Source organism: Quercus lobata, chromosome 10 (genome assembly GCF_001633185.2).
Source record: "Quercus lobata isolate SW786 chromosome 10, ValleyOak3.0 Primary Assembly, whole genome shotgun sequence".
NCBI classification, from domain to species: Eukaryota; Viridiplantae; Streptophyta; class Magnoliopsida; order Fagales; family Fagaceae; genus Quercus; species Quercus lobata.
Window position 1 is genome coordinate 28,020,542 of NC_044913.1, and position 18,551 is coordinate 28,039,092.

At 32.2% G+C, this 18,551-nt stretch overlaps 1 protein-coding gene across 1 annotated transcript; it reads right to left on the reverse strand.

The window, feature by feature from the left end:
• Positions 1-540: 540 nt before the first annotated feature.
• LOC115965996 (protein MOTHER of FT and TFL1) lies at positions 541-2,872 on the reverse strand. The gene is made up of 4 exons (XM_031085330.1): positions 2,624-2,872; positions 2,379-2,440; positions 2,242-2,282; positions 541-981 (listed from the first exon to the last, which is right to left on the reverse strand). The coding sequence occupies exons 1-4, from the start codon at positions 2,816-2,818 to the stop codon at positions 761-763; spliced, it is 519 nt and encodes a 172-aa protein (XP_030941190.1). The 5' UTR covers positions 2,819-2,872; the 3' UTR covers positions 541-760.
• Between the last annotated feature and the right edge of the window lie 15,679 nt (positions 2,873-18,551).

An 18,551-nucleotide genomic window follows, 5' to 3' on the forward strand; every position in this document is an offset into this window, starting at 1 on the left:
TAAAGGGGCAAATCCATAGACACAATAAAATCTATAAACTAAAAAACGGCTTTATATATGTTTCAAAATTTATAAAATAAAATACAGTTCATAAACATGCTATAATAAATGATTTCTGAAACTTATATTTTGGGAGAATTCAGTATGAATAGATCATATTTTTAAAACTTATTTTCAGATAATATATATATATATCTTCATCATCTTTTTCTTTTTGTTTTTTTTCATGAGTTTAACAAGAAGATTGGGAACATCATATATCTAGGTTTTCTTTTTCCTATCTTAAAAAGGACTTTAGGAACTAATTTATGAAAACACAATCAGAAGGCTTTCTTTCTAGTTCTTCATTTCCGCAACATAAACATCTTTTTTTCTCCTCTTAGTTACTCCCTTCAACTTAACAATGGATCGAGCCCCATAATTAAATAAACATTGCCCTCTCCGGCCCAATAATTTCAAATCAAACATAAGCAAAAAAAAAAAAAAATGGTCATCAATATTTCAACACAAAGAAACACAAAAACATAAATTTTATTTTTTCAACTTATAATATTAACGGGAAAGAAAAGAAAGACTTGGATAATATATAGGACTCTCTCTTCATACACCCAAAACCACAAAACCAAGAGAGAAAGAGCTAAAGCATAATTCATTAAGAAAAACATTAATATAAAGACAAGTGTTTGACACACTTTTCATTGTTTTATGAGTTACTTCACTTCACTCTACGCCAACATATATGTATATATATGCAAAGTGTTCAACGTCTCTTGCTCGCTGGCTCTTTCTGAGAGTTGAAGTACACAGTGGCAACCGGTAAACCCAAATCGAGCTGTGCTGCAAAGAAGCGAGTGTTGAAGTTTGCACGCGAGGGTGGCTGGTCCACGAGTCCTAGTGGAGACTTCTGGCGAAACAACACCAATATGTAGCGGTGAATTCCAATTGGAGGTCGAGGCCCTACATAAGGCAGTATTTCCTTCCCTGAAAAAACGTCCACATCCCGCTTCAACTAAGTCCACAAACCCTGGTTTTGATATTTTTGTTTGGATAATGATTGTTGTACACATCTGTTTGTTGTCCGTATACATAGGTCTGCAAACAATTGAAACTATGCATTGAAGACACAATTTTGTGTTTTCAACTCATGTTTTCAATTGTTGTACACTGGTGTGTTCGTTCAAACACATAGGTCTGCAAACAACTGAAAATGTACATTGAAGACACGATTTTGTGCTTTCAGTTGTAGTACACATGTGCAAACTGATATGTAACGAGTTTTTAAGTTTTTATTTTCGGTGCAACTAAAAAATTTGCAATATTTAGCTGACTCCAATTTTGAAATTTGCCAAGTGGGCTTATACATGTACACCACGTGGACAATCTAGAGAATTGCCATTTGGGGGTCATTGAAAACTAGGTTGCTACCATGTCAATGAGGTGACTGTAACACGTGTCACCATACGTGTCAATACAACAAAGCTTGAATATGTGCCAAACACGTGTATACAATAATCATGCATGCAATTGTATACAAGGACAAAATATGAAAATAAAACAAATTTGGTTCAAAGATTAAGATATTTGTTAGAAAGAGAAAGCTGAATGTTCACAAAAAGATTTGCACCACGTGGACAGAGTATCATCATCAAACATGGTGTGAAAATTTGGGCTAATTTTAGGAAATTTTTGCGGCTAGTGGCAGTTGTTGATATGCAATTGGTGCAGGCATTTTTTTTCAAGAATATGGGCGTGCATCATCATGATGTAATGTAACCTTGATGTTTTCGATTTTTTGAAAATCTGAAACCAAATGCATGCATGATTGATTTTGCCAGAAAAAAAAAGTGGTATCAAAGATTCTTTGTGACCTATAATGAAAGAATGGCCAACTGATCTGGTTGTCAGTGACACTGCTTAACACTGTGGCTGCACCACCAACCATATATTATCATTCTATCAAAGAATCTTTTGAAACACTAAAACTCAAGCAAAGCAAATTATTAAAAAAAATAAATAAGTAAAAATGTTGTATCAACTTAAATACTTTGGTTTTAAAATATTAGTCAAATGAAACTTGAATCAGCTTGCATGCATTTTTTGCGGGAAAGAGCTAACTATAAAAGAAACTTGAAGTACAAGGACTCTATTTGGACCCTGAGAGAGAAAAAAAGAGTAAAAGTGAACATTAAAAAAAAAAAATTTAAATGAAAACAATAACTTTTGGTCTTGGTCTTTAATTACCTCGACTTGGGTTTGTTCCACCAGGAATGTTCAGAACGATCCTGAAAACACAATTGCATTAAGACATTTGGGCAAAATAAAGAATGAAACAAAGCACATAGCTACAAAAGTCAAAATTGAAGAAGTGACTGACTGACCAGTGGACCCATTCTCGCATGTTGGGCTCACTAGGGCTAGGAGCATCAGGATCTGTCATCACCTGTCGAAACAACCATCATTAAAATGTTAGATTATGACTGTACCACAAGGCACAAGGAAGATGATTCGATCCTTCTTTATGAAGGTAAAGATATCATAATATCATATATAAAGACTCATGCATGCAAGCTTAAAGCTCTCCCACACAAACGCAGTCACACTGAGAGTGTTAGAGAAAACAGACCAGAGCATATAGCTCGTCAGAATGACCAGTGAGTGTCACTTTTGGAGGATTGACTGCTATTGAGGGTTTGATATCACATCCGTTTGTCACATGCTTAGAGCCAAAGTAGGCAGCCATGTTCACAGTGGGAACAAACATGTCTACAACGTCACCAATAACTCTGCCCACAACAAGAGGATCAACAGAGGCAGCCATGATAAAAGCAAAAAAAAAAGCTTAGAGACAGAGGAAACACAGAGAAAAAAGTTAATTGAGAGTCGCTAGGATACTGAGATGGGACTCTTGGGCAGGGATTTTATAGTGCTGCAAAGGGAATTGGACCTCTTGGATTTGTGTAATCTACGGTACATGCATAGGCCATCATAAAGTATAGAAGACCAACGTCTAACACGTGTGATGTGAGGCCACTCAAGATGAAAAACCACCATCCTTACCTTTCTTTAATACAAATGGCTGCATCATAGCCGTCGGTCAAACAATAGAAAGTTTTGAAGGCCACTTGCACCTCAAGATAAACATGAGTTAACATCATACAAAACAGGATTTGAGGAGCTCACGGGAAAATCATTGCCTTTTCAAGAAGGCATAGAATGTTAAGGTAGACCTTGAAGCACTAAAGTGAAGCTCTCCCTGTAACTTCCACTTCAGTGTGCTTTAGTTTTTGAAATACGTGCAGGACTTATTTACAAAACAATGTGCCAACAAGTGTAATAGGTGGTTTTTAAAAACATGATAAATATATATTAAATTTTTTTATTATTAGTAACCCGTCAATTTGTAAATAAATATATATATAATAAATAATAGTATTTCTAACATTTATCTTCTTTTTTTTTTTAATAGAGAATGCATAACAATAATAAGAAACCAGCATAGTAATGATATGAGATTCTTTTTGGCCTCATATTGATATGTGAGATTTTCTTGAAAAACGACTCTTGTATTGTTGTTTATAAAATTAGAAAAAATTTCACAAATATCTTAAGAATATTAGTTTAAAAAATTTTTGGGAAAAAAAAGTAACTGGTTTTTTTTAAAGTTTTTAAATTTCCTATAAAAGTGGCACAAAACATTTTTAAAATGGTCCGTTATCGAATGCTCTAAAAGCATCTGTTACCCAGACCCATAAAATTATGATGATTGAAATCTTTGGAGAAATGTTAAAATAACTACTAATCTTGTCATAAAAATGCTTACCAACATTTGAAAGGTTTTTCAATTTCAACATCTTTTAGTGTTTTCAATGGATATATTGAAGGTTCAATTCTCTCACTCCCAAGCCCAACTTCAACAATTTTATTTTGTAGGTTCAAGTTAGTTCAACTAGTAAAGTCACTTATTATCAAATAATGGGTTCAAAACTCTACTATATAAAAAAAACAATTGATATCTTAATTTGATTGTAAAAGGCAATCATCATGAAGTGAGAGCCATAAATAGATTTCATTAATTATTTTCTAGTTATGAATTGAATTCAAAAATTGACTCATTAATTTATAGTCTCTTTTGTAAAATTTGTGGCAAAAAGGCTAAAAGTACCCAAAAAAAAATTATTGCAAAAGCTTAGAAAATAATATGACAACAAATATTTTTAGTGTCACTCAAATAACATAGTAAATTACTTTTTTAAGAACAGTGATACATAACATTACTTAATTTATATAGTATCTTTATTGTCAATAAAATATTTTACCTGCCATTACTTATTACACCAGAGGATTCCATTGGTAAACTACTAGCAGTTTCTATAATTCTTCGACATGACTTCTGTTTAGTGCATCAACAGACACGTACACTGATTCACTGGGAATTTTTATTTTATTTTATTTAAGAGTTAAGATTAAAAGTGAACTTTTTAACTTTTAGTCTTAATCATTGATAATTTGATAGTAACACAATGCAATAGTACTGGATCTCAATCCTTATATATCTGCAAGTTATTTATGAATTATTGTGATTTTTATAAGTGATCTTTGTTGTAAAGATGTGTTTGATCTTTATACCACCATTTTCTTCTTGTAACTAATGTAGAGGTATTTTTCTCTTTCCTTTTTTCCCCCCATAAACCAAAAGTGAAGTCCATTGTATTTTTATTGAGAAAAATCAAGTTCCACTTTTCTTTTTTTCTTTTACAAGAAGATTTTTTTTTTTTTAAATGTTTTTCGATGTTTAGGTGACAAAACTGTTAAGTAATCAATAGAAAATCACACCAAATAACTGAAAACATATTACACTTATAAAGGGCGTAAATCATTTTGCATTTTTTTTTTTTTTTGTCTTTATCCTTGTCACCCTTATGTCGTTCAACTCATTTGCTAGTCTGATAGCTTCCTACTTATCATGTATTTATTTATTTATTTATTTTTTTGATAACAAGAAAATGGGTAGAGGGGGGCGACTTGAGTTAGCGTCTTCCACTTGGGTGTGATCATAGTAACACTCTATCTGCTGGGCCCAAGCCTACGAGAGTAAGGGATCCGGATGAGCCATAGTTGTACACCCATCCCCGTCAAGAACGCTAAAGATTGTAGTTGAGAGACTACTCCAAAATTATTTTTTATTTTAGCTATGAGCAAGTAATTTTAGAAACAACACAAACCCTAAAAACAATCAAAATGCACAGCTAAAAGGGTAGCCTAAGTGTTTCTCTATTTAAGTGTGATAGAGTTATTAGGCATTTTGGTGTTATTGGATTGTGTGAGTTTTTGTATGTGAGATCTATAAGTTAGTTTGTATTTGTGAGAGGTTTTGTTTGTGTTTAGTGTGTGAAGTTGAATTGTGAGGGTTGATTACTACTGATTGTAATCCTTATCATTGATAGTAGCACTACAAAAAAATCGTCTTGCATCAGTGTTTTTTTCCCGACGCTTTTCAAAATCATTGTAATAGATTAAGCTATAGTAGCACTTTTAGAAACCACTTGTATAGGACACCTTATTATGGCAACTCAAAACCGACGCTTCATAAATCATTGCAATATGAGGCCTATAGCAGCGGTTTCCAAAACCGCTAGTATATGAGGCCCTATTGCAGCATTTTATAACCCTATTCTAGCACTCTATAAGCGCTATAATAGGGTTATTCCATTCCTTTATAAGGAGACCTATCCCTGTGCTTTTGAAAATACTGGAATAGGGTTACTCCATTCCCTTCTGGGGAAGACCTGTCTCGACGCTTTATGAAGTGTTGAAATAGGGGTAACCTATACCAACGCTCTAAAAGCATTGGAATAAGGTTAATCAATTCCCTTTTGGGGGAGACCTATCCCGGCTTATTAAAGCGTTGGAATAGGGTACACCTATACCAAGGCACTAGAAGCGCTGGAATAAGGTTACTACATTCCCTTCTGGGGAATTCGTATCCAAACACTTTTAAAAGCGTTGGAATAGGAATTTCTCCTAATAAATGACCAATGCCCCCCTAAAACTTGAGCAATGACCAAAGTACCTCCCAAAACACCGAAAAAGACCAAAATACCCTCGATTACTTGAATAAGACCAAATTATCCTCATAAATCGAAAAAGTGACCAAGATGCTCCCATAAACGCGAAAAATGTCCAAAACACCCCTGATACCTAAAAAAAGACCAATACACTCTAAAAATCTAAAAAAATGACCAAAATACCCCCCAAAACATCGAAAATGACCAACATACCCCTTGTGCTTGAAACAGACCAAAATACACTCGATTACTTAAATAAGACCAAAATACCCCCATAAATCTAGAAAGTTACCAAAATGCCCTCGTAAACACAAAAAATGTCCAAAACACCCCTAATACCTAGAAAAAGACGGATACACCTCTGAAACCTAAAAAAATGACTAAAATAACCCCAAAAACCTAAAAACTTACCAAAGCACACCCTAAAACATAGAAAATGACCAAAGTACCCCCATGCCTAAAAAAGACCAAAATACCCTCGATTACTTAAATACGACCTTAATACCCCCATAAATCGAAAAGAAAAAAAAAAGAATAAAATGCCCCCGTAAACACAAAAAAAGTCCAAAACACCCCTAATACCTAAAAAGGACCTATACCCCCTCGAAACCTAAAAAATTACCAAAATAACCCCAAAAACCTAAAAACTGACTAAAATATCCCCAAAACATCGAAAATGAACAAATTACCCCCATGCCTGAAAAAGATCAAAATACCCTCGATTACTTGAATAAGACCAAAATGCCCCATAAAGTGCAAAAAATGACCAAATTGCCCCCGTAAACACAGAAAATGTCCAAAACACACCCGATACCTAAAACGAGACCGATACACCCCCGAAACCTAGAAAATGACAGAAATAACCCCCAAAACCTAAAAACTGACCAACGTACCCCAAAACATCGAAAATAACCAAAGTACCCCCCATGCCTAAAAAAGACCAAAATACCCTCAATTACTTGAATACAGCCAAAATACCCCCATAAATCGAAAAAATGACCAAAATGCCCCCGTAAACACAAAAAATATCCAAAACACACCCGATACCTAAAAAAGACGAATACACCCCTGAAACCTTAAAAAATGACCGAAATACCCCCCAAAACCTAAAGAAATGAACAAATACCCTTTAAACATTAAAAATGACTTGAGTGTTTTATTAATTTTTTAAGTTTCCAGGGCATTTCGGTCAGGTTTTAGGCTTAGGATGTATGTGTGTAAAATTTTGTAATGCTTAGGGGGTATTTGGTTGTTTTTAGATTTTTTAATGCCTAGTGGGTATTTGATTCATTTTTAGCCGTTGGGGGTATATTGGTCATCATTTTAGGCTAAGGGGGTGTTTTTAGTCATTTTTAGGTTTCAGTGTTTTTTTGTCTTTTTTTTTAGATTTCAATGGTATTTTGGTCTTTTTCTAGGCTTCAAAGGTATATTGGTTCTTTTTCATGTTTCGGGAGTATTTCAGCCATTTTTTGGGTTGTAGGGATGTTTCAGTCATTTTTAAGTTTATCAGGTAAGTTGACCTTTTTTTAGTCTTAGGGGTATTTCAGTCATTTTCAAGGATTATTAAATTATATTTTATTAATTTCGGTCTTTTTTGAGGTTTCAAGGGTATTTTGGTATCTTTGTATGCTTCAAGGGTATTTTGGTTATTTTTCATGTTGCAGGGGGTATTTCAGTCATTTTTTGGGTGGTAGAGGTGTTTCAGTTATTTTTTAAGTTTATGGGGGTATCTTGCCCTTTTTTTAGTCTTAGGGGTATTTCAGTCATTTTAATGATTATTAAATTATATTTTATAATTTTGGTCCTCAAGTTTCATCTTATATTTTTATTAATTATTAAATTATATTTTATTAATTTTTAGTATTAAATTATATTTTATTACTTTTAATGTAGGAAAAAAAATTCCTAAAAGCCTATTACGACGGTCTTTACACCTATTGCGGTGGTTTTAAAACGCTGTTATAGGTCTGAAGTAAAAAACCGGGCTTTCAAAATTTTCAAAAAAAAAAATTGAAAATTTCATGACTTATTGTGGCAGTTTAAAGTCGTTGCAATAAGTGAAGACATCGCCATAATAAGTTTAAAACGTATTACAGCAGTTTCTGTTGCTGCAATAAGTGTTATTTTCGTCACAATAAGTCCCTCACACCACTTAGAAATTTTCAGACTTCCCACTTATTTTTTTCAGCTTCCCACCACTTTGGCCTCTCATTTTTGTCCCCCACTTCTTTATTTCAGATATTTTCCTCTCACCCATATTTTCTCTCCCTCTCCCTTTCTCTCTCTCTCTCTCTCTCATGGATCTTCCTTAACCCACTTCCCCTCCTCCTCTCTTTTTCTTTACTCAAAACCCACCATTTCTTTTCCAAAATTTCAAACACAAAAATACTACCCAAAACCACAAACCCTACCCAAAGCAAGGTAAGTCTCTCTAGCTCTCACTTCTATTTTGTAGCAATTTTTGTATATATATTTGTTGTTAAATTTCTGGTTTTTTAGTTTTGATTTTGGTTGAAGTTTGGTTTGGGTTATGTGTATATTTTTGTGTAATTCTTGGTTGATTTTGTGGGTTTTAGTTTTGGTTTTGGTTAAAGTTTAGTTGATTTTGTGGCTTTTTATTTTTGATTTTGGTTAAAGTTTGCTCTATTTTGGAGGAAATGTAGTTGGGTTTAATGTATTTTTTTCTCTATATTTTGGGGTTTCATGAAATGGGTTTTGGAATTTCATTATTGGTATATAAATATGTTGTTATAACTTCAAAGTTCCCTCTTTTTTTTTTTGGGTGGTGGTCTTAAGTTTCATTTGTCAACTTTTGAGAATATGGTGCACTAGCAACCAATTGGCTGAGCATATATACTCTTGTATTATTTTTGTTATTATTATTTTGACAATATATACTCTTGTATTACCAAATATCTGAGTTTACTTGATGTTTGCTATTAATTAATTTGTTTTTAATGATGTCCTACTGTTCCAGATTGAGGCTAGTGTTAATGCTTTGGATTAGTTTAGGTACAGAGTTGTGCTAAATGTTAATAACTTGTTTCTGTGATAGCACCCAGACCACCATTGTTGCACAATTAGTACTTGTAATCACTTTACATAGATTTGATTATGCCAAGCTTGCTTTTCATGGAGCTGGTGCTAAGAAAAGTAGCATCTTCTTGGTGTCATCAAATAGTCATTCTTGTTTCAGTTAGCTCATAAAGCATTTTTGCATCAAGGACAAAAGAAAGTAAAACCTTGCCACAAAGGCATCTTGAACATACAAGAGATTGTCTCGGCAGCCTTGTTAAACTTGTCTTCTTTTTTGTCCCCATTGTATTGTAGCTCAATGATGAATATATTCCTTTATTTGGAAGCAAAAATGAATGGAAGTTCATAGGATGTAGTTAGCATCTTTAAGCCTTTTTATTTTTTTATTAAAAGCATACTAAGGAACAAATAAATCCTAGGTTCTTAAGAGTGATCTTTAATAGTAGCAATGATATATACAATAATTTGTGATTGTTCTTGGCAAGATATAATGGTTCGGTTTGTGATTTTTGCATATATTTCTTTTGTAATGAAGGTTGCTAACTTTTGCATTGAATTTCTTTTTATTATTATTTTTTTTTTGTTGGATTTTTTTTATATAGAAATAATTAAGCACTAAATTTTGTTTGTCATGTGTGCATGCATTGTGTGTGTGTGTGTTCGTGTTAAATTTCTCTTGCTCGATCAACTAGATAACTATTATGCTTAACTAATGGGTATAAAGGTGTCTATAAAAATGATCTAATAAATGATGTCTTGTTATTTTTGGATGCATTTAAAAATCAAGACATAAGTTCCTTAATTTAAAAACTATGTATGTCTAAAGCAATTTAGTTATAGAATGAAAAATGCTAATAGCACCCTAAGGTTGTGAAAGGTAATTAACAAAGTTAATAAGCTGTAAATTCAAATGGCAAAGAAGGAAAGCTACTAAATTAAAGTATTAGAATGAACCATTTATATATGAGTATTTTTTCGGCAACATATGCCTAACTGTTTGTTGACTTGGTTCCTTATTTCTATGCCATTACTCTTTTGATGCATCACTCTACATCACTCTTCTTTCCATTAGCAAATCAGTAGATAGCTAAAGGGTGAGTAAAATCTACTTTTTATTACCCATCTAGTCTATAATTATTTGTCAACATTACTGCTATGGTGGGTTGTTGATTTGGAGCAAGCGGGTGGCTTGCAAGGAGAGAAAATGTGGTATATTTTATATTGGGAGTGTTGCTTGTTTTGTGAATTTTGTCATATTATTGTTCAATTTGTTGTCAATTTATTGTATTCTGTCTGAGTAAATTCATATATTCTGCTGTGGTGGGTTGTTAATTTGGAGCAAGCGGGTGGCTTGTAGGGAGATATAAGGTGTTGTATTTTATATTAGGAGTGTTAATTGTGTTGTTCCTAGTCCTACTATGCAAAATCAATCATCAAGCTTGTGGTTTTTTATTTTTTATTTTTAGTTTGCAACTTTGATATAACATTCTAGACATTTGGAATGTCTTGTATTATAGTTAGAAATTTTTTATTGTATTATATTAATTTGATAGTTTGAATACGCTTGATTATTGTGGGTTCTATATTGGTGTTTGTTTAGCTATAAATAGGTTGGGGAAACAAAATGTAAGTGTAGTAAAATTTGTAAGTGAAGTAGAATCTTTAAGGTGCAAACTAGTTATGCTAAGTGAAAACCCAATCAAAGCTTAAAAAGTTTTTAAACTAAATTTTTCTCTTGTGAATTGTGCTCTTTGTTGTAGTTGTTCATCTTCTTCAAGGGAAGGCAATTGGGAGATAACTAGTATGTGCTTTCTCTTGCTTAGATTATTTTCGTGCATATTCTTGAAGATTTGGAAAGAAGAAAATAATTCTTATTTGTGTATTGTTAAATTCTTGAACATAGGAATGGGGAGAAAGTGGCATTTTGATTTGGTCGATGTTGGGGAATGCTTTTCACAAGGAGGATCGAGAGAAGAGCAAGAAAGACTGGGAACCTCTCCAATTGAGGAAGAAAGATGACAATCCTCTATCAGTGAAGAAAGACTCATCTTACAATTAAATAAAGCGTGCCATCCGATTGGAAAACTTGCAGGAATTTGGTCAAGGTGGTTGGACTCTATGGCACGAATGCCATATATGTGCCCAATGGATTATGCTCAATGGCATTTAGTGCCACAACAATATAAAAACCAATGTTGGGAGGTCATTCAGGTGTTAGACGAGACAACACAACTACTTGGGCTCTATGCTTAATTGTACTAAGTTTTATATAAGTATGTTACTGTGTTGAATTGTGAAATGCGCTAACTCAGTTGTTGATTTTAGAAACGATGGACCATACCTACAGTTTGCATCAAACCTAGGAGACAAAGGAAGTGGACTTTGTATCAGCTTAAGAAGGTGTGGAGGAGCCACAAGGCTGATTTGAAGAAGCGTTGTAAGAACTCTACTTCTTAAATTTGTAGTTACATAATGTCATATATATTGCTCTCCCTCACATGAACAATTATATATCATACACAACTATGGGTAGCTATAATTCAAAGATGATGGAAAGTAAACTTAAATGTGTAGAAACACCATAATCACTATTTTAATGAATTTAATGACCATGTTGTGGAAAAAAAAAAGGGAAGCCCATAGAGTATGCAAAGATATGAAGCTATCCTGGTTTATTATATTTTAGAGTGGTGATGATGCGGATGAATATTCTCCAATTTTTGTAAATTTATCATTTGGGGATTCGCATTAGGAGATATGCAGCTGGTGGTTTTTATTTTGTCCCACTCAATGCATTATAAAGTTTCAAACGTTGATACATATTCACCATTGGAATGTATTATTTTGTTCATAACATTCTAAACATTTGGGATGTATTAATTTGGATGAGAAAATGAGATCTAGAGGATTTGAATTGGGATGTATTATTTGATATATAGTTATTAATATGGTGTAATTAAATATATTTGGTTTATTGGTTTACACTATTATTGTATTCGTTATTTGATATTGTATTTTGATTACATTACATGTGCTTGGAAAATATGTATTACAGGTGCCTAAATAAATAAATAAATATATATATATATATATATATATATATATATATTGTAGGGACACGATTTTTAACGACCCAAGGGTAACGTTGGGCTCGCATGTAAAGGGCCCGAATAATACGATTTGTAGAGAGTGGGTTTGGAAAGGCTTGCCCTTGGGCGCTGGGCAGGGGTCTGATCCTGGTTTCATGAGAACTCATACAAAGGTAGGCTTGGACTGTATAGCTGAGCCTTACATTGATGTGATTCGAAAGGTTTGGCTTCTCGAAATTAGTCCGAGGAGCATTACATTCTCACCATTCTTCCTCCCTTTTCTCCAGCCCCCCCTCCCACCTCGCTCTCTTTCCCTTTTATACTAGTATTTACCTCCCGTTCTTCATCTACGTGTCAGTTTTTCCTGGTTTGGAGTATTTACTCGTCCTATCAATCCATACGTCATAGTGATTGGGAAAAGCTGGATAGCGTGGTATGGAGTATAGGCTCGTCAGGCATTGGGCTCCACATTATGGTGTTGGCAGCTTTCTCTTCTGTACTGCTCTTGTACTGGGTTTGTCCTTTTCTTCAGGCGCTTTGCGAGGTGTTGAGCGTGAGATCATCATCGGCCACACTCTTGGGCCATTAAGGAGCTTTCATCATACGTCCTCGGTAGTAGGGCTCCTTGGCTTAGGTTTTGGGCCCTTAATGTGAAGTGGGCCGGGATTTCAAATTTCAGGCCCCACATATATAAAACAAAAAACCTATAGCAGCACTTTCTAAACTGCTAGAATAGGGTATTTCAATAGTTTTGTTGATTACCCTATTATGGCGTTTTAAAAGCGCTGGTAGGGCTAATTTTTATATCCATTGAAGACCTATACCGGCACTTTTGAAAGCGTTGTCATAGGCAGAACCTATTACTATTTCCATTGAAAACCTATACCAGCGCTTTTGAAAAGCTCTGGCATAGGCAATACCTATTACAGCAGTTTAAAAGTACTGGTATAGGTTGTATTCATATTTCCGTAAGTACCCTATAGGGGCGGTTTCAAAACCGCTAGTATAAATACACATATACCAGAGCTTTTTTAAATTAAAAAGCGCCAGTACATTAACATTATAAGCTCAATGTAGTAAAACTTGTAGAATCTTTAGCCATTGCTCATGAGATAAATATATTGAATCATTTGAAACAAGTTTATAGATAACTACCATGAGGCTTTACTCTTCATAATCTTTTTTTCCCTCACTTGATCAGATTATTCCAATAAATCTTTCGATTTTTTAGAAGATATCAACTCATTAGATTCCACCAAATTCTTTTGTTGGTAGGATTTAAAACCATCTAAAATATTTCCCATGAAATCAAATTAACAAACTATTAATCATTGTTATAAATAGCATGCTAAAATGCATGCCTAGCTACAAATTGATGTGTAATTGGTGTTATCAAATCATGCAATTGCAGGCTAATATGCGGGTTGATAGTCAATTTTTATTGGGCTTATTAGAATGGGACCGAATTAAGCACGTACCACCAGCACATGCTCAGATGTTTCTCTAAAGCCACGATCCAAAGTGATGTTAGGTTTGTACTACCACGTGCCAACTAGGCTGCCACCGCCCAAAACCATATGGTATCCTTTTACCTACATACATCAAGCCCTTATACGGTTATACCCAAAGTCATTAAAAAAAATTCATATCAAAACCCATATTTAAAAGTTTACACGCTAAGCCTTCTAACTCAATTGACCATCTTGTTTCCAAATGAGATGTCTAATTAAAAATTCCAAGGCTTGAGTACACTCCCCAAGGTACCTTGATTTGCTTTGGCTGATAATGGATACTAAACCAGTGCAAGACTTGGAAGCTTTCGCGACAACAGCTTGGTTCTTATAGAACAACAGAAATTCTGTTCTAGCCCATAATTTCTTAACTTTTTGTTACAATTTATTGAGTATAACCGAATATCAACAATATTAGATACATAACAAATTTCATAATTTTTAAAAAAATTTATTAAGTTGCTAAATGTAATTAGTACAATATCATTTTTGAAGGACTTTCACTAACATCATTGTTCTTGTACACCAATTACAAATTACTACCTCAAAAGTTATGAAATCTACTATATCATTAGTCTTACTGAAATTATAACTATTAAAAAAATATTATATATATATAGTATTTGTGTAACATAATTTTATATATGTATTTTCTTATATATAAATATATCTACATCAAGTTAGTCTTTACATTGGTTAAAACATTTTTTTTTATTCATTTAGTTTGTAAACTCTGAACTATATTTTAAATCATGTTGATCAAAATTAAGATTTTTAACATTTTAGATTGCGGTATTTTGTTGAATAAATTAGAAATTACACTCCTAAAATTTAATTAATTTGTATTATATGTTTCTCACAGAGAGAGAGAGAGAGAGAGAGAGAGATTTGGATTTTACACCACTAAAGTTTGAAATGTTAGAAAAATCCAAACACCTCCAAATTTCAAGAGGTAAAATCTAAATTCTGAAATTTCAGAATGTAAAATCTAAATTCTGAAATTTCAGAATGTAAAATCTAAATACTCTAAACTTTAAGGGTGTAATTTACAATTTACCCTTTTAGAAAACAAGGAAACATATAATACAAATTAATTGAACTTTAAATTATTTAAATAATAAATATCATTTTACATTTCTAAAATTATACTAGTCAATATAAGAAAAATATAACAATAATCTAAACAAAAGAGATATATTATTTTTCACAGATGATAAATACAGTAAGGATCTCTAACTCCTAACCACAAATTTACAATTTTATTTCCTTCTAAAAAAAATAATATAAACGTAGTGTACATGTCTCTAATTCTCCCAAGGCTAGAATAAATAAATAAATATATATATGGGGGTTATATTTTTGGTAAATAAATATTTAATATGCTTTGTTTTAATGAGTTACTTATCCAATAATAGTATAAAGGGAAAAAAAAAAAAAAAAATCCATCAGCAATTTAAAATTTTAAATAATGTGACAATTTGTACATTATTAGATATAGAAAAATATAATTATATGTGTGATTTGGACATAATGGAGAGGATCATGTTCCCCTCCTTTCCAATCCCATCCCCTCCCCAAAAAAAAGGGAGTACAGCTTAATATTTTTAGTGACCATATCCTCTAGCAAGAATATTATTAAAGAGATTACTTCTTCTTCTTTTTTTTTCTGAAAATGAGATTGCCTATGCTTGGGTTCTTTATGTGACGGACTGACGGTAACACGCATCATGCTTAGATAGGCTAGTGGTTAGACTTGGGTTCTTTTTGGGATAGTATTCACGCTAATGGGTCACCTACTGACCACTACCATTGTATTTTCTCCTAAGCAAAAATATAATATAATGAAATATAAAAATAATGAATTAATGAGAATAATAATTCCCTCATTCGTAAATAATTTAAGTTATGGTTTATAAATAAATTGGAGGATATATATTAGGCCATGAGGCATGTGAAATTGAAATAAGAAAATATATTTAGCAATAAACAAATATATTTATCAATTGAAATGGATATAAATTGTCAATGTCCAAGTTAATATGCATGGCATTTAATTTATGCCAATAGATGCGGCTAGCAACCTTTTAAGATATATAGAAATATATAATGAGCAAACTAGTGAGAAAGAACATTCTCATGAGTAGGTAATTTAAACCATGAGGCTTTACATATTCGAATAAGTGTCAAAGAAATACGTTAGTATATACCATTAAAGTCATACTAATAAATGTATCATGTAACACCAAGTAAATATGTGTACAAATATATAATGAGAGTGTGATGTATAGAAATTTATCTTGGTTGCGGACAACCCATATATTTATCTAGGCCGTAACAAGTCGAGCTCCAAGACATCATGCTAGCAAGTATGAAGTGGCAGCCAAAACAGCTCGTATAACTTGAAGAAAATAGATGCTAGCTCAAGAAATAAGGGAAATAGGAAGCGATGAGTTGAAGGAGAAAGTGACATTTATATTTGTGTAGTTAAGGAACTCAAAAAAGTGTACTCTCTCTTGCAAAAGCAGCATAGGGGGTGTCGCTTTTTTTGAACAATTCTGCTGCCTTAGTGCCGAACTTCACATCTCTCCTTTTTCAATAACAACAACAACAACAACAACAAAAAACTTTGAACGGTAGACATTAGATATGTAGCCCTATAAACTCTGATTTGGGCAACATTTAGCCAAAACACTCGTATATTGATTACTGAGTCAATTAAAACAAGCCCACAAAAATATACAAAACAATAAAAGAAGAGAAATGATATGTCTACAACATTTTTACAAAAAATCCTTAAGTGACAGGTTGTTACTGGTTGTTATTGTTAGAGCAAAAAAGTAATCTTAATATTAATTTCAAATTTGAACCAATAACAACTAATTACCTATAATTTGTTGTAAAAATATTATAAAAATATTATAGACGTAGCATCTCTCATAAAAGAATACCACAGGGAAGCATATAAAACACAAATTTGAAAGCAGTTTGGTATCTCTATTCCCACACCCAAGGACCGGGCCGGAATAGCAAGATACCATTTGGGCCATGTACATTGCATGATAGGGTGTGTGATGTGTCTAGGAATATCAAACATGTTTTTTAATTGTTTGATTTTTTTTTTAGATAAAAACATAAACACTGTTGAGAGTGGGATTTAAACATTGTTTGATTTTCTTTAAAATGAAATGAATGTGTGTTGTTAAGTTATTTAGTTTTGATTATTTTTTGTTTGGAATCCAAAGTTTAAAGTTTGAGATTGGCAATTTAAAAGCAGTCATGATATTTTTCTTTTTTTTATAAGATAAAAATTCTATTTTAGCTTTATCTAAGTATATATGTGCATAAAATTCTCTCCTAAATATTTGAACCCTAATCTTTTCCCCTTACACCCCACAAGCACTTACACTTGTAGAGTGATTATTGTGTTAATGGTGCACAATGGTAAAGCAATGGTGATATTTTTTTTTTTTTTTTTTTTTGCAATCATAGTCAGAAGTGCTTGGGAGTTTAGGGGGGGAAATGTTCAAGTTACGGGACTAGCAGCATATTGTAATTATCTCTATAAAAAAATAAAAATAAAAATAGTCACAAGTGTTCTTAAAGCTCACAACATAAACGAACACAAACCTCAATATACAAAAAGATGCTGTCACATTAAAACTTTATACAAAACTTTGTCTTCCATCTCACATACCCGATAAAAAGCTGCACCAAAATCCTATTTATATGAACTATCACGCATCCTTACCTATTTTCTATTTTTCTTATTAACGTGAGACTAATATTCTCAATAAGAATTATGTCTTTTTTAATCGATGTGAGACTCCAAAAACAATAAACAAATCTCTAAACTTTTTGGTGTTAGGCTTAACACGCTATCATTATAAACATGCAAATATTTTTTTTAAATAACATATCCTCTTTTTATAAAAAAAACATTCAAAGAAATCCAATACTCATACTTGAATGGAAGAAAAACAAAACCTCAAAAAAAGGACAAATGTGACGTAGTTCATAGCATTATTTCACGTTTCCTCCTCTAAAACAGTATTCTTACTTTTTTTTTTAGTAGGGAGTAGGGGATTTAATTCATTTGAACTATGGATAACTCTGTTAAAAAAATTATGAAATTAATACTTACCAATTGAGTTAAATTCTTTTAATATAATGTGTGAATTATGATTTAAGATGTGTATCATGGGTTTTTATCCCCTATTTTAATTGGATCCCACGTGACTTTATGTAATTTATATTTTACCTTGGAATTTGAAAATCAAAGTTACTTTTGCAATTGCTGCACCAAAAATTATTTTAAGATTTTACTTTTTTGTTGCACCTTGCACATCCAATAAAGTACCATCCAAAGTTTGTTTCAATATTTTCTATTATTGCAAGGCATGTGAATACAATTTCCAACAATATAAAAGAAAAAAAAATTACATTTTTGTTAAGCTTATTGAAAACTATATATATATATATATATATTTATATATATTAATGGAACTAAATATATTATTGGTATAATATTATTGGAAAAAAAAATGTTGAGTATCTGATCATCTGACTCCCATTCCAAGGATATTATTTGCTTGATTGTCCTTCTATTTTTTGTGATCTTTTTTTCATGCGATATTTCTTCCTTGAATTGTAGAGGAATTCCTTCAATTTGAGTATTTTCTACATTTCTTTCATGATAGAAGATTAAAATTAAAACATAGCTAACAATTATTTGATATGAAGATTAATTGTTATTGTACTAAATTAATGTATTAGGATTATTTTAAAAAATAATCAATTAGAGTAAAAGTATGGTATGGGAAATATATATATATATATATATATATATAAAC